Genomic DNA, 17915 nt, shown 5'->3' on the forward strand with positions numbered 1-17915 from the left:
CGTTTCTCAGACGGAAGTACAGACGGAAGCAAGCGCAGATTCTCAAACGTTTAATAACAAACAGACAGACGGAACACTCTACAGCTAGCAAACAAAACACTGTGGCAAAGACAAACTACGGCAGCGTGGACAAAGGCATAGTGAGACGATTCCGTGAGACAAAGAGTGCATTGCAAACCGTGACTATATACAAGAGTGCTACTTACCAGGAACGTGAATCAGGTGCAGGTGGTCATGTGACACTGATGAGTATGGTGCAGTGACTGCTGGGAAATGAAGTCCAGAATTCCCTCACTGATACATGACAGAACCCCCCAAGGGCGCTTCTCCCGGCACGCCCAAAATTCAATCCCTCCCTCTGGCGAAACCGTATTTTAGGAAGGTGAATGTGTGTGCATTGAATTTTGAATGCTGGAATTTTGTTTTCAATCAAAATATACAAACCCAGTGAACTGCAGAGGAAACTAATTCAAGCACTGATATTGCTGTGTTTTTTCCCCAATTTGTGTCAAACTGCCGGGCAGAAAAATTCAAGTATTGTTATTGCGAAGTGTTTTTATTCAGTTTATGTAATTCAACATGCCATTTTGCCTTGAGGACAACTGGCACTATTATACTTCCATAAATGTGTAAAGGACATTAGATGTTGGATGATTATTAACTTCCTCTTACTTAATTCTGAGAAGACAGAAGAACTTGTACTAGGACCACTGGAGCTAGAAGTAATCTTTCTGATCTCACGGTAACTCTGGATGGACTTTCTGTGTCGTCATGTGCAGCAGTTAAAGACCTTGGAGTGATGATTGACTCCAGTCTATCATCTGATGCTCATGTAGATGATATTACTAGGATAGCCTCAGAAATATCTCCATATACTTGGGGATTTGTGTAAAGCTGCTGTAAAACATTCTGTAAGTTATTGTAAAACTAGACACAGGATGAACCTGGTCTTGCCTACAGCACCATATCTGCTCGATCAGCACGGCCTCGAGCATCCAGACATGTTTTTTTCGAAGCTCTCGACTCTTTCACTCTGGAGAAATACACAATGCCACGCTGCAGTTCTTTCCGTGGATCACACACAAGTCTTTATGGTTTGTATAAGAGAGCTTCATGTTCAATTCCATTCTTATCAGCCAGACGGTAAATGAACTGCGAGTCAGTTCCCAATTGCCTCTCCTGCCTCGTCGTGTCATGCAGCGCTGAATATCAGACCTGACTTTATAATCAAGGCCAGAGATTCTGTTTAGAGACGGCATTGAATAGTGTTCTAGTGTTTTCTGCTCTTCATCAGATCATCAGTCATGGACGTGGACATGTTTTGCTTGTTTCCAGCACAAACAGTTTATCTCTGCCCAATATATAATCCGCAGCTACAGGGTATGCAGTCCATCATCAGTTGTTTGGACAGCAGCACGAGCCTCAGTGCCTCATTTACGGACGCAACAAAAAGATGCAGAATTGTGAAAAGTGGGTGTGGTCATGTGGTCTCTGGTGAGTGTACGTAGCTGGAACAGTTAGCTTACTTTGCTAATCTAATCTGAGGACTAAACTGTAGCTTTCCTTGTCACTGGGGCGAAACCGTCAGGGGGACGTGTTTTCTACACTACTTTTATTCTTCATTAAGTAGAAATGAATATAAAATACAGTCAAGACATTGACAAGGGTAGAAATAATGATTTCTGTTTAAAATAACAATTCAGTGCTTCATTTGCAGTAATTACATCCTTGCAGACTTTAAGCATTCTAGTTTGGCAGTTTATTGAGGCAATCAATTTCACTCCATGTTTCCTGAAGCACCTCCAACAAGTTGGATTGGCTTGATGGGCCAACGGATGGGCCAATTTTTCATACCATCTGGTCAAGCTGCTCCCACAACATCTCAGTAATGAGTCTTTATTAGTCACATATGCATTACAGCACAGTGAACTTCTTTTCTTCACATCCACCAGCATGTCAGGAAGTTGGGGTCAGAGGTCAGGGTCAGCCATGATACAGCACCCCCTGGAGCAGAGAGGGTTAAGGGCCTTGCTCAAGGGCCCAACAGGCTTGAACCACCGACCTTCTGATCAGTAACCCAGAGCCTAAACCTCCAAGCCTCCACTGCCCCTGCTGAGATCGGGTGAGATCCGTTCAGATCGGGTGAGATCCAGCGAGATCTGGTGATTGCACTGACCAGTCCATTACAGACAGAATTCTAGTTGACTGCTTCTTCCCTAAATAGGTCTTGCATAATTTGGAGCAGTGCTTTGGGTCATTGTCATGTTGTGGGATGAAACTGGCTCCAATCAAGCGCCATCCACAGGCTATGGCATGGAGTTCCCCTACACGCACCTTTCCAGGTAAAAGATGCACCTGTTCCACCTGTGTGAAAAGGACTGATGCAGCTTAGTAACCTTTGTTTCTGAGAGCATATAAAAGACCATGAAGGTTTTATGTTATTTAATGATTCTTGAGTTTACAGTGAATCCGTCAAACACTGTTAGAATCAAAGCTGTTTAAGTCAAGGATTCTAAAACAGTTTCCAGTCAGAGACCTCTTTAAAGTCCACAGACCCCCTCAGCACTGATTTATAGATTTGGGATTTATTGGCACCACAGAGCTTTTTAGGAAGGCTTGTAGAGATTTAAAATAAAACCCTTTCGATTCAAATGACCTGCGAAATAGATGAATAACTATACTGCTGTCAGAGCGCCACCTGGTGTCAGCAGGATGCATTTACATTGTGCAGAGACCAGCCTGAGAGACAGATTCTGGTTCTGCCAAAACTTAAATTATATAATCTAATATCCTCACAAATATTTTTTTTTATTTTGGGGGGGGGGGGGGGGGGGGGGGGGGACTCAGTGTTTTACAGAGTACAAGTGTCCTTGTAAAAAATGACAAAAACAAAACAAACAAGTGCAGTGCATTACATCAGTAACATATTTCTGTATTATAAACTCTTACAATATTTTGAGATACTGGATTGCAGATTTCTGTGAGCTGTACGCTCTAATCATCGAGATTAAACAAAAAAAAGGCTTGAGATATTTCACTTTATGTGGAATGAATCTAGAATATATTAAAGTTCCACTTTTTAAATTAAATTACGGGGAAAAAAGAACTTTTCCATGATATTCTAATTTTTTGAGAAGCACCTGTAGATCCATGTCCTCCACACCACAGGGGGCGCCATCTAGAGTACACTCATTATGTGATGTTTGATTATAGTGAAAAGTCGCTATTTATTTATTTTTTAAAATTAAAATAAAAAATGCTTTATATTATGAAAGATTATATATATATATATATATTAGTAAACATACAACAAAACACATTTTACTGAATATAGCATATTAACATTATGAATTAAATGTATATAAAAATAAGGACACATCAGATCCTACTGTAAAGTGTTTTCTCAGTCTAGGTTTAAAGGCTCCAGCGTTGATGTTTTCTCTGATTAAGATGCAGGTTATAATTCTGTCTCTATAGGATTAATGAGTTTGGGGAGCTTCGAGGAGATTTGTGGAGATGTATAACTACACGGGTGTGTTGCAGCTGCTGGTCTCGCACCGCTGGGAAGAGATTTTAATCAACTCCTTTAATTAGACTCGTAATTAGATGCGATGCTGGGAGATCAATAATTCTGGATATTTCCTGTCTAAATAACAACATGACATTACACGAGGTTGGGAAACTGTCACTCATTTCTGTTGGCATTTAAAGTTACATTTCAAACTTAAAGCCTTAATAAGGGAATATTTTAGTGCACTGTTCATGTATTTTGTTGTTAGTCAGAGGCTTAACTGTGATTGACTGACGCTACATTACAAGATGTAAACAATTTATAAATATAATATAAAAATTTTATAAAATTGCTGGTCTGGTTTCGAGTCCGGTTCCTCTCGAGGTTCCTCGTATCGTCTCAGGGAGTTTTTCCTCACCACGTCTCCTCTGGCTGCTCATTAGAGATAAATTCATGCATTTAACATCTCTATCCTGAGTGTATATATTTCTGTACCGCTGCTCTGGGACGACGTCCACCGTTAAACACGCTGCACACACAACACTGAACATGAAAGACAGGACAGTTGGTTTGGACATGGTAGTGACAACATTTCAATTCTCCTTTTTTCCCCCTTGTCTCAATATCTGAACAGATCAGATGCTGATGCTCAGAGGTGTGATCAGACCACACGGTCATCTCAGCATCTTCTCAGTGACACCATCATCACAGACAGCACACACAGCTGAATGATTAGAGCTCTCATCTCTCAAGCATCCTGCAGGCTCGGTTCATATAGATCACCGTGATGGAGACGTTCTCCCAGACAAGCGGAGAACGCTCATGTGGATGAAATAAAACTGTGTAAATGTCACAATCCCACAGCTTCAGAAAAAGGACAAACGCTTCATAAATCCAGTGCTGTGGTTTGAGGGTTATATTGCTCTTATCAGGCTCTAGGTTAGAAGGTCCCTGATCAGAAGGTCGAGTAAGGCTCTTACCCCTCTCTGCTCCATGGGTGCGGTACCTTGGCCGATCCTGTGCTCTCACCTGAGGGATATGCCAAGAAAAGACTTTTTGTGCTGTAATGTTTACGTGACTAATAAAGGCTTGTTGTATCTGTGAACATGGCTTTAGATCATTAGAAGATTCCGGACAGTAGCTTAGCGAGTTAGATAAACATGGAGAACAGTGAAACGTTTACGACGAGACTTTTTTCAGCCACGGAGGGTTTCTCTGCCCTCGCCCGCACGCGTCCACGCGTTTAACTAGGATGATTTTACACGTATAAACAGCTCTGAAACGCTTTAACAGTACCAGGACAGCTTTATACCTTATTTTCTGTCAGTGTATATTCCTCCAGCAGTCCTGGATAGATGTCTCTGCTGCACTGAGGGCTGAACTGAACAGAAGATGGCTGTTTAAAAGCTTTTCATGGCCACGGTGTCCTTGTGGGATCGGTGTCGTTATCAGCAGCGTGCAGAAAGCTGGCGTGATGGTGGGACACATTTCAGTCTGGTGAGCTGCTCGGTTCTCTCGCTGTGAGGTGTGTTTGGATCAGGCTGGATTGTGAGGAGATCTGTTTGCAGGCTTTCTGCACATCTCTGAGGTCCTGAATCATCTGTTTGGCATGCAGGAGCTTTAGCAGTCGTTCCACTGTGGAATAAATCGTTCTTTTTCAGGTCCGACCCCTAACACATTTCTGTAAAGGTCTTAAAAGCAACACATTCACTGTGTCTGAAAGTCACTACCTTATGCTCTATTAGCTTTATAGGAACAGAAACATCAAACATCAATGGATACAAAGTGGTTTTGTGTATTAAATATATTCAGTGACCTCCATTAATATTGGCACCCTTGGCAAATATGAGCAAAGAAGGCTGTGAAAAAATTGACTTTATTGTTTAACCTTTTGATCTTTTGTTCAAAACATTCACAAAAAATGCTCTGCTCTCGTGGATATTGTTTGATCATCCTAACCCTTACAGTTTATTTGTGAAATTCTTGACTTTCTTCCCATTTTCTTCACATTCACACGGTTGGTTAGAGAGGTTGAGACATGAACGGGAGTGTGTTTAGTTTCATTCTGTCATCCTGCGCTCTGAGATTTCTATTTTCAACATCTTGCAGTCAATAAAATCCACAGGTTTCTGATGCCGAATTCCTTTGCGGAGTTTCAGAATTCTGTGTTCCTTCATTCGCGATCCTTATCATCTATCACTCCTGTGCTTTGGATTGTTGTCTTGCTGCAGAATCCAGTTCCACTTGAGTTTCACCTTACGGACTGAAGACCGGACATTCTCCGTTAGGATTTTCTGCTAGAGAGCAGAATTCATGTTTCCCTCAATTACTGCACATTGCCCAGGCCCTGAAGCAGCAGAGCATCCCCACACCATCACAGTTCCTCCACCATGCTTGACCGTAGGTATGATGATATTTTTGTGTAATTCTGTTTGGTTTACGCCAGATGTGACGGGACTCCTGTCTTCCAAACAGTTCCACTTTCACCTCATCAGTCCACAGAACATTCTCCCAAAAGGTTTGAGGATCATCAAGGTGTGTTTTGGTGAAATTCAGTCGAGTCGTAATGTTCTTCTGGGTCAGCAGTGGTTTTCACCTCGCCACTCTGCCATGGAGCCGTTTTCCCCCAGTGTCTTTCTGATCGTGGAGTCATGAACAGTGACCTTTATTGATGTGAGAGAGGTCTGTAGGTCCTTCGATGTTCTCCTTGGCTCTTTTGTGACTTCCTGGATGAGTCGTCGCTGTGCTGTTGGAGGAAGTTTGGAAGGTCGGACACTTCTGGGAAGGTTCACTACTGTGCTGGGTTTTTCCATTGGGAGGTAACGGCTCTCGCTGTGATTCTTTGGAGTTCCAGAGCCTTTGAAATGGCTTTGTAACCCTTCCCAGACTGATGTACTTCAATCACCTTCTTCCTCATCATCTCTTTCAGCTTTGGTGTAGTGTGTTATTAAGTAAGACCTTTTAACCAACTTCATGCTGTTGATAAAGTTCTATGTAAGTGTAGGAGTGATTGAACAGGGTTTGCAGTAATCAGACCTGGTTGTGTCTCGTCCAGCTGAACCCCGTTATCAATGCAGTTCCATAGATTTGGGGAATTAGTAACTATGGGGGCAAATACATTTTCACACAGGCCCAGTTGGTACTGGATAACTTTTTTGATTCAATGAATAACTTTATCGTTTAAAATCTGTACTTTCTATTCACTCAGGCTGCATTTGTTTTATCTTTGATTTGGTTTTAATTTCTGAAACTGTTTAGTACGAGGAGAGAGAAACAAAAATATAAAATACTTTATGAAAAAGACTTTTTCTCAGCACAATTCCATGTGAAGGTTTTCCCAGGCCAACACACATGTTAAAAACAGTAGCCTTGGAACTCTAGTTTGGAGTGAGACAGGACAAAATGAAGTGTGCTCAGGCTTCTCTCCCAACGTCACTAACCAACTCTACGACTCTGGTGAAGATCGGAGATAAAAACTTGTTCCCCAAAAATCACAAAGACCCTCACAGGTGTGGGCTGGGCGAGAATTCTGGCTTTCTCAGACTTTCCCCAAATTCCCACAGTGGATATCTGAGGTCAAGACCTAGACAGGCTTTGTTTCCCTGACACACTCCAGCTGTAGAAAATGATCATTTACCCATTTGAAGGTTTTCTCATGTTAGATCGGAGAGTCTCGGACCTCGGGTTTGGAGTGTGATAGGATGGAATTAAACACACCCCCGTTTATGCCTCAACATCTCTAACTAACAGTGTGACTGTGAAGGAAATTTGAGAAAGTCAAGCATTTCACACACACAAAAAAAAAAAAAGTGTAAGGGTCTTTGTGGTTTTTTTGGGTCAAAGATTCAAGTCTCAGATTTTCCCCAAATTCACATAATTGGTTAGAGAGGTGGAGACATGAACAGGAGCAAGTTTCCTTTCACTGTCACACTCCAAACCTGAGATCTGAGACTCTCAGATCTAACATGAGAAAACCTTCACCAATTAGCAAATGATCATCTTCTACAGCTTTGGAGTGTGATATGGAAATAAAACTTGTGTTCTTGTCTATGCCTTGACCTCACAGACCCAGTGTGTGAATTCGGGGAAATTCTGAGAAGGCTGAAAAGTTGACATTCTTAGATCCTCGTCACATCCACAGCGTTATCCACAGACACAAACAGGAGCATGTTTCATTTCAATATCACACTCCAAACCTGATTTCCAAGGCTTCAATTTCTGACATATTCCATTTACAGTGAGAAGGGGTTAGGGATTAGTGAAGAGGGAGAAGGGGTTAGGGATTAGGGATTAGGGATTAGATAATAATGAGTAGGGGTTAGGGATTAGTGAACAGGGAGAAGGGGTTAGGGATTAGTGAACAGTGAGAAGGGGTTAGGGATTAGTGAACAGGGAGAAGGGGTTAGGGATTAGGGATTAGATAATAATGAGTAGGGGTTAGGGATTAGTGAAGAGGGAGAAGGGGTTAGGGATTAGTGAAGAGGGAGAAGGGGTTAGGGATTAGATAATAATGAGTAGGGGTTAGGGATTAGTGAACAGTGAGAAGGGGTTAGGGATTAGTGAACAGGGAGAAGGAGTTAGGGGTTAGGGATTAGATAATAATGAGTAGGGGTTAGGGATTAGTGAACAGTGAGAAGGGGTTAGGGATTAGTGAACAGGGAGTAGGGGTTAGGGATTAGATAATAATGAGTAGGGGTTAGGGATTAGTGAACAGTGAGAAGGGGTTAGGGATTAGTGAAGCGGGAGAAGGGGTTAGGGAATAGTGAAGAGGGAGAAGGGGTTAGGGATTAGTGAAGAGGGAGAAGGGGTTAGGGATTAGTGAAGAGGGAGAAGGGGTTAGGGATTAGTGAACAGGGAGAAGGAGTTAGGGATTAGGGATTAGATAATAATGAGTAGGGGTTAGGGATTAGGGAACAGTGAGAAGGAGTTAGGGATTAGGGATTAGATAATAATGAGTAGGGGTTAGGGATTAGTGAACAGGGAGTAGGGATTAGGGATTAGATAATAATGAGTAGGGGTTAGGGATTAGGGATTAGACAATAAGGAGTAGGGAATCATGTGTAAGTAAGAACAGCATTAATGAAAAGACAACAGACGATTTTACAGGTTTATTTTGTTCTCCATGGTCAATGAGGAAACGCTCTACAGCCCTGTGCGTTCTCCATCAGAACATCACACACCGGATACCTGCGATAGCATGATTATTTTGAAGTGTTTAACCAAACCCAGTCCAGGAACACTGAATCCTGGTCTGTCCTGCTCTCTCTGCACGGCCGTGGAACGTGATGAAGATGAAGACTGATCCCAGCACTTTTACATTTACACCCAAACTGTTTACAGAGCAAAACTTACACTGAGAGAACATTCAGCTCAGCGTGAAATACAGAAGAGAGGGGGGGGGGGGGGGGGGGGGGGGGAAGAGAGAGAGAGGGATAAGCGAGAGAGAGAGAGGGTGAAGAGAGAGAGAGAGGGGGAGAAGAGAGAGAGAGAGAGGGAGAAGAGAGAGAGAGAGAGGGAGAAGAGAGAGAGAGAGGGAGAAGAGAGAGAGAGAGAGAGGGTGAAGAGAGAGAGAGAGAGGGAGAAGAGAGAGAGAGAGAGAGAGGGTAAAGAGAGAGAGAGGGAGAAGAGAGAGAGGGAGAAGAGAGAGAGGGAGAAGAGAGAGAGGGAGAAGAGAGAGAGAGAGGGTGAAGAGAGAGAGGGTGAAGAGAGAGAGAGAGGGTGAAGAGAGAGAGAGAAGAGAGGGAGAAGAGAGAGAGAAGCGAGAGAGAGAGAAGAGAGGGAGAAGCGAGAGAGGGTGAAGAGAGAGAGAGAGGGAGAAGAGAGAGAGAGAGAGGGTGAAGAGAGAGAGAGAGGAGAGGGAGAAGAGAGAGAGAGAGAGGGTGAAGAGAGAGAGAGAAGAGAGGGAGAAGAGAGAGAGAGGGAGAAGAGAGAGGGAGAAGAGAGAGAGAGAGGGAGAAGAGAGAGAGAGGGAGAAGAGAGAGAGAGAGGGAGAAGCGAGAGAGAGAGAGAGGGTGAAGAGAGAGAGAGAGAGGGAGAAGAGAGAGAGAGGGAGAAGAGAGAGAGAGAGGGAGAAGCGAGAGAGAGAGAGGGTGAAGAGAGAGAGAGAGAGGGAGAAGAGAGAGAGAGGGTGAAGAGAGAGAGAGAGAGGGAGAAGAGAGAGAGGGAGGAGAGAGAGAGAGGGAGAAGAGAGAGAGAGAAGAGAGAGAGAGAGAGAGAGAGAGAGAGAGGGAGAAGCGAGAGAGAGAGGGTGAAGAGAGAGAGGGAGAAGAGAGAGAGAGAGGGTGAAGAGAGAGAGAGAGGGAGAAGAGAGAGAGAGAAGAGAGAGAGAGAGGGAGAAGCGAGAGAGAGAAGAGAGAGAGAGAGAGGGTGAAGAGAGAGAGCACAGCAGACGTGGTGTCTTAGCCACACCTATAGCTATTTAGCATATTTGTGAACTTTGAAATGAAACGCAGTGGAAAATGAAAAGTGAATGAAGGCATTTTTGTGTTATTAATAAATGAATTAAAGATTATTGGAGTGAGTGCTGGAGAAATATTTTTGAAGATCTGACTGTAGGAATGAGAGATAAATAATTACAAGCAAGACATTACATTATATAATAATAATAATAATAATAATAATAATAATAATAATAATAATAATAATAATAATCAGACCAATGAGCTTTAATCCATTTATTATTTTAGTGATTCATGCATCATATTTTAGTTCAGTATAACAGACAAGCTTCATCCTTTTGGGAGGAAAAAAAGCAGTACTTTGTGCATAATCTCACATTTCCCCGAACACTCCTCACTCCTCACTCCTCACCCTGCTGTATAAATAAATATATAAAAGCTGTATATAACAGTGTTCAGGATCCAGGCCTCAGAAAAACAGCGTCATGTTTCCGTCATTACCCCGAACAGGATTCTAAACCACACCAACGTACACACAGTTACACAAACATACACACCAGATGCATATTAACGCATGATTAAGATCTACAACACTGTACAGTGCGTGCACGTGTGAGTAAAACGTGTTTTAGGTGAGCAGGTCAGTGTGGAGGCCGATTCGCTGCAGAACCTCCTCAGGCATGCAGAAGACCGGATTCACCGCTTTAATCTGTTCATCACCCAGTAAAGAGAGACCGGCTACACCGAACAGAGTGTGGAACGGGTCCACCTGTGTACACACACACACACACACACACACACACAGTTTTTAATAATTTACCATCATTTTAATTAACTTCTTTACTGCAGTTTGGAATTTATCCAGTAGGGGGCAACGATGATGATAGTCATTTTTACTGCAATTATTAGCACACAAACAGGAAGTCAATAACACACACAACTAAAATCATATATCATATCGTATAGTGTATATTGTATCGTATATCATATCGTAGTGTATATTGTATCGTACATCGTATCGTGTATATTGTATCGTATAGTGTATATTGTATCGTATAGTGTATATTGTATCGTATATCATATCGTAGTGCATATTGTATCGTATATCGTATCGTATAGTGTATATTGTATCGTATATCATATCGTAGTGTATATTGTATCGTATATCGTATCGTATAGTGTATATTGTATCGTATATCATATCGTAGTGTATATTGTATCGTATATCGTATCGTATAGTGTATATTGTATCGTATATCATATCGTAGTGTATATTGTATCGTATATCGTATCGTATAGTGTATATTGTATCGTATATCATATCGTAGTGTATATTGTATCGTATATCGTATCGTAGTGTATATTGTATCGTATATCGTATCGTATAGTGTATATTGTATCGTATATCGTATCGTATATCGTATCGTGTATATTGTATCATATATCATATCGTAGTGTATATTGTATCGTATATCGTATCGTATAGTGTATATTGTATCGTATATCATATTGTATATTGTATCGTATATCGTATCGTATATTGTATCGTATATCATATCGTATAGTGTATATTGTATCGTATATCATATCGTATATTGTATCGTATATCATATCGTATATTGTATCGTATATCATATCGTATATTGTATCGTATAGTGTATATCATATCGTATATTGTATCGTATACAGTGATTCAGCAGCTGTGCAACAATAACGGAAACAAAGATAAATAAAAATAAAGATTTGCAGGTGTTCACCTTGTGCATGTGACTTCAGTCCCAGCGTTGCAGCGTCATGTTCTCCGTTTCATGACATTTGATTTGGTGTAAAAATATTATTTCTGTCTGATTCAGGATAATAAATATCTAGGCTCCAGCTCGCTGCTTGAACTCTAAGATCGTGAAACTCATTTATAAAGAGGAGAGGAAGTGTGTGTACTGAAGTTCTACCCAAAGTTCACGTGAGAGACGAGCGATTGTTCATTTTCATCCTTTTCTACACGCGTGTGTGACACTGAGCCACGATTTCCACACCAAATAACATAAAAAATCGAATGTTTTCTCAGTTCTACGTAAAGGGTATGTATGACGTATGCCGCTGTAAACAAATCCAAACCGACTGTCTCGAACGATTCCTCGGACCAATCCTACGGCGCGAGACAAACGACTCATCACCTGCTGGTGTGAACGCACGGTAACTCCCACAAAAATGTGGAGAACTGCCAGCTGTAGATCGGATTTAGTCGGTTATCAGACGCGAGCGTTACCATGTCTCCGGGTCGGTCAGCGAATCCTCCCGTCTCCTCGTCCTGACACGCCAAGATAAACGTCCTCAGCTTGGCTTTATCGATCCAGTGAATCCTGCCGATGATCTTCAGCGCAGCGAGAACCCACCACGAGTAGCACACATCCGGCAGCTGACAACACACACACACACACACACACACACACACACACACACACACACATCAGTATATAGAACCTTATCTCTTAACTCTTATCTGTACGATAAAACCATCAATACATTGTGACTCTCACACACACACACACACACACACACACACACACAGACAGACACACACACACAGACACACACACACACACAGGAGGACAGATTAACACCCACTCAGTCTCAGACAGACAGATATTATCATTCTGATGTATCAGACTGGACCTGGGTCCACAGGGCCGGTGTTTCATTCTCTCTCTGCATTTACGCAAAAATCCACAACAGGCTTCTGTGCTTGTGTTTTTACATTTTTAATTATTTCTGTCTCAGCAAAATGTTACCCAGTAACAGAGATTATTCAGCTCACACACACACACACACACACACACACACACACACACACACACACAGAATCCGTGGCTATAACAGATATCTAACATCTTTACTCCTCATGTGAACATTACACTCTGCTGTACACACATAACTGCACATCATAATAAAGATCTTAAGTGTTTTTCTGTTTTTCCAGGGAGCAGTGATAACAGCAGCGGAGGTCAGATCACACAGGAACTCTTCTTCGACCTGGATACCAACAGACTCCTGCGTAAATCATCGGTACGAGCGTTTACACAAGAAATGACGTTTTCAGAAAATCCGTTCAAAATCATTTCAGAACGTTCGTGTCCTTCTCGTGCTCCTGCGTGCGAGTTCATTCACACACGAGACTCACTAACGCAGACCTCGACTCCCTCGACTTCAGATCAAAGAATCTGCACGGATTACTGGCTTTTATACCTGGAATAAACTGGAGACGACGCTGTTTACGTGTGTTACACGTTTACGTTACACGTTTACGTTACACGTTTACGGCGTGTAGCCGACGCCCTTATCCAGAGCCAATTACAGAAGAGCTTTGGATCAGAAACTCTTCCTCGTGCTAGTTCACTCGCTCGGGACTCAGAGCTCCATCCAGAACATTCCGTCAAAACCACTCGCTAGATTTTATTGGCTTTAATTAAAGAATATAAAGATAAATAAAGCGATTCAACACGCATCCATACACGAAGAGAAATAAAACCAACCTTCAGTTATGAAGAAAGAAGCAGCGGTGTATAAACGGAGGACGGGCCGGTCTGTCTGCCTGTCTGCCTGCCTGTCTGTCTGCCTGCCTGTCTGCCTGCCTGTCTGTCTGCCTGTCTGTCTGTCTGCCTGTCTGCCTGCCTGTCTGTCTGCCTGTCTGTCTGCCTGCCTGTCTGCCTGTCTGCCTGGCTGTCTGCCTGCCTGTCTGTCTGCCTGTCTGTCTGCCTGCCTGTCTGTCTGTCTGTCTGCCTGTCTGTCTGCCTGTCTGTCTGCCTGTCTGTCTGTCTGTCTGTCTGCCTGTCTGTCTGCCTGCCTGCTGACAGCAGCTCTGCGCATACAAACACCTCAGTGGATGGAGGATTTATTATTATTAATAATAGTAAATATTTTTATTGCCACAGAAGTGAGTGAAACTAACTTATTCTGATCTTCAGTCTTCACCCTGACCTCTCGTTGTGTGCCCCCTGCTGTGTGAGGAACGCACTTACAACATATGCACACGAGCACGAAGACAATCAGCTTGACTGAAACTTTTGTAAATCCAGCAGAAATCCTCTGACACAAACCTTTACACCACGATTATCAACAGATTATTAACAGATTATCAACAGATTATTAACAGGACGTTAACACACCTCACGGGATCAGATTTGGATTGGACTCTGATCACATTAAGGTGCTCACGTGACGGATTGTTATTCTGATTAAACTCTCAGTCCGTTAACGGATGAGTAAGCTTTACGTAAACATTGGTAGTGAAGTAATAAAGGTGGCGTGTGTGTGTGTGTGTGTGTGTGTGTGTGTGTGTGTGTGTGTGACCTTCTCGGGTCGGCCGTTGAGGCCTCCAGACGGGAGCTGTCTCTCACACAGCCACCACCCCAACAGATCAGCGTTCACCTGCTGGAGCTGTCCAGTGATGGAGAGGAAACCTGTACAGCAGTAAATCTACACACACACACACACACACACACACACACACACACACACACACACAGAGGAAAATGAAGGCATGACTCAGAGTCAGTGGACTTCCTCATCTCAGTGGCTTTGCAGTGTGTGTAAACTACTATTATTCCGACAGGATCAGTTTTCCTGAGGTGTGCGTGTTCAGTGTTGTAGTTAGAGGATGTGTGTATGTGTGTGTGTACGTGTGTGTGCGTGTGTGTGCGCGTTCTGACCTGTCCAGCGTGAGACTCAGAGCCGGGTCTGCAGCCGAAACCTCCGTCAAAGTTCATGCAGGACAAAACAAACTGCACCGCTTTATCCACATCCACTGCATCCAACCTGCCCTGAAACACACACACACACGCGCACACACGCGCACACACGCGCACACACAGGCACACACACAGCTTTTTAATTTTATCTTCAGATTTAAACAGTTTTTACTTTATTAAAAACTGTTTTTTTTTATTTATTCTGTCTTTCATCCATTTTTCTTTTTTTTTCTTTCTTTATTTCCGTCTTCCATTGTTTTTCTCTCTCTCTCTCTTACTTTTATCCCTCTATTTCTATATTACACTTTATTATTATTATTATTATTATTATTATTATTACTTTCTTTTTCATCTTTCCATCCCTCCATCATTTCCAAATCCTCTATATTGTCAGTCAGGAGAAAGGGGTGTGGCCCCAGCCCATGTGACCCACCGCCTCACTTCCTGGTGTCACTGTGTTTTTTTCTAAAGTACTTCCTGTTCTTCTTCACAGTAACGGTTCAGCCTGACGGTGGGAAAGGGATCTGTTTTTCAGTTCTTAGTACCTTAAAGGTTCCTGTTTGATTTATAACAGTAAAGCATTTTTATTATTTATAATACATTCTTCGTCTTATTATTATTATTATTATTATTATTATTATTAAAAGGTTAAACCAGCTTGTGCTGAATTAAAATAAAGTTGTGCAGAATAATAGATTTGATGAAATAAATATAGTATAAAACAATGAGGCTGTATTAAAGTTGTTTAAACAGGAAGAGGAGGAGTGTGTACCAGCAGCGCGAGCGTGGCCACGGCACAGAAGGAGAACCTCGTATCGATCTCACCTGAGGAACACAGACCAACACACCTGTACAGTTTAGATTGTAGTAACGATGTTCACGTTTATTTATATTCCATAACAATTTTCTGCTCAGACGATATCTCCTCTCACCTGATTGGCTCACAGGCTCATTTGCATAAAGTCATCACTAAATAAATGATTCTCTAATTAAATATGATTTTTTTTTACCCCATTTGTCTCCTGCGAACGATCCGTCCTCCTGCTGCAGTCCCCGAACGTACTCCACCACCTTATCAACATCGATGGCTTTAACACTGTCGTACAGGGTCAGGATCTGCAATTAATCATCATCATCATCATCATCATCATAACATAAAGAATAATCATAATAATCATAAGAATAATAACATGTTATAAATAATAACATACTTCTGTACATGTGCTTTTTTTGTTTTTTATTTTTAATAAATTTGCAAAGATTTCAAACAGACTTCTTTCACGTGGTCATTATGGGGAATTGTTTGTAGAATTTTGAGGAAAATAATGAATGTGATCCATTTTGGAAAAAGACTGTAACATCACAACATGTGGGAAAGTGAAGCGCTGTGAACACTCTCCGGTGCGCTGTAGATGTGATAAATTGACTTCTTATTGAGTAAACTTTCTTGTTTTTTTAAATAAATGTATTTGGATAATTAGTGTTTATAAATCACAGTTACACAAACTGATGAGGTGATGCAGTCTGTGTGTGTGTGAGAGAGAGAGACCTGTACAGCACTGAGTGTGTACAGGAGGTGTGTATGTGTGTGTGTGTGTGTGTGTGTGTGTGTGTGTGTGTGTGAGAGAGAGAGACCTGTACAGCACTGAGTGTGTACAGGAGGTGTGTGTGTGTGTGTGTGTGTGTGTGTGTGTGTGTGTGTGAGAGAGAGAGAGAGAGAGTGAGAGACCTGTACAGCACTGAGTGTGTACAGGAGGTGCGGGTCGTGCCCCACACTGGCGCTGACGCCTCCACACTCGTGCTGACTCGCTTTAATGAAGTCGATGATCTCATCTCGGTTCATTCGCTGCAGCTGAGACATCAGATCCATCACAGTGAGACCCCAATAAATCCCACTCATCCTCAGGTACTCCGACAGGGTGTATTCCTGTATACACACACACACACAGACACACAGACACACTTCATTAGAGTATGTTGAGATGTGACTGGAGTGTAATGATGGTGTTGATTATGAACACTCACATAATCGTCTTTTTTGGAGCCGTAGGCAGCGATGTAGTCTACGTGCTTCTCCAGGAGGAGTGTGTTCGGAGCGTCAGGTTTAATCACCACGTCTTTGACCTGAGTCCCCTGCAACACCACACACACACTCATGCACCACAATAATAATAATAATCATAATAATAATAATAAAACACAACGGTTCAGCCATTTCATTTATCGGTGAAGTGACTCAGAATGAACCTCGAGACTGTGATCATTTGAACAGAACTGATCAGCCCAAATATAATCCATTCATAGTTAGATTTTTAATAATGATCAGCACAAACAGGGTGCAGAATGGGTTCAATCTGAAGCTTCCGTCTCCTAAACACATCGAGAACGCTGAATGTTGAACCCCAGACACAGACAGAAATCATGTCATTATAAAGTAAACATGTGTACAGGCATGACAACCGTCATTTAATCTTACTGCACTGACTGGAATTACTATAGATATCACTTTTTTATTCCATTTTCCCTCAACACGCTTCATCCCACTCGCTCCTCACGGATATTCCCATTATTAACGTTGTTCCTTGAATTTGTTTGAAGTTAGCGCGCTAGCATCTTCCTTTAAGTGGATTTAATACAGCTGTCTCAGTGTACACATCATTTTAAACACCTCGTTAATCACCTTTGACTAATGTTCATTTTTATCCTTATAATAACTCAAATAAAACACAAATCCGCCGGTAATGTTACATCACTCACCATCCTGACACCGAGGCAGGGCGCCCGCCGTCGCACATTATACACGTCACTGCAGGACCGGAAGCGAAGTCCGCCTTAACGCCGAGATACAGTTATAACTAACTTACGACGTTTTCTCTTATTATATATTGTTATAAATATAATACATATAATTTGTGTTTATATTACTGTATCTGATTTGAAGTGTGTTGTTTTACTAAGCTTTTAATTTTTTTTTTATATATAGGTCTAACAACTACAAATACCATAAACACCCACTATACAGTCTAGTTAGCATCCGGCTAATATTCGCACATTAAATAGTTTCCTGTTATATATATATATATATATATATATATATATATATATATATATATATATATATATATATATATATATATATATATATAATGAATATATATTATGAATATCAATAATATGCAAATAAACAAAGAAAAGTAAAAATCAATAAAAATACTCAAATCTTCTGCTAGTCATTACCGCAGTGAAATGTTAAGTCCTGTG

The 17915-nt window shown here is 41.8% G+C and overlaps 1 protein-coding gene across 2 annotated transcripts; it reads right to left on the reverse strand.

Annotated features, from left to right (window-relative positions):
- Window positions 1-10170: 10170 nt before the first annotated feature.
- rabggtb (Rab geranylgeranyltransferase subunit beta) lies at window positions 10171-17498 on the reverse strand. 2 transcript variants are annotated; one of them, XM_017491194.3, is made up of 9 exons: window positions 17412-17498; window positions 16680-16787; window positions 16384-16581; window positions 15665-15770; window positions 15427-15479; window positions 14616-14726; window positions 14257-14382; window positions 12176-12325; window positions 10171-10678 (listed from the first exon to the last, which is right to left on the reverse strand). In XM_017491194.3, the coding sequence occupies exons 1-9, from the start codon at window positions 17412-17414 to the stop codon at window positions 10538-10540; spliced, it is 996 nt and encodes a 331-aa protein (XP_017346683.1). In that variant the 5' UTR covers window positions 17415-17498; the 3' UTR covers window positions 10171-10537. The 2 variants fall into 2 exon arrangements, with proteins under 2 accessions (XP_017346683.1, XP_017346684.1); XM_017491195.3 differs by having other exon boundaries at window positions 17335-17423.
- Window positions 17499-17915: the final 417 nt, after the last annotated feature.

The sequence above is a fragment of the Ictalurus punctatus genome, chromosome 17 (genome assembly GCF_001660625.3).
Source record: "Ictalurus punctatus breed USDA103 chromosome 17, Coco_2.0, whole genome shotgun sequence".
Lineage (NCBI taxonomy): Eukaryota > Metazoa > Chordata > Actinopteri > Siluriformes > Ictaluridae > Ictalurus > Ictalurus punctatus.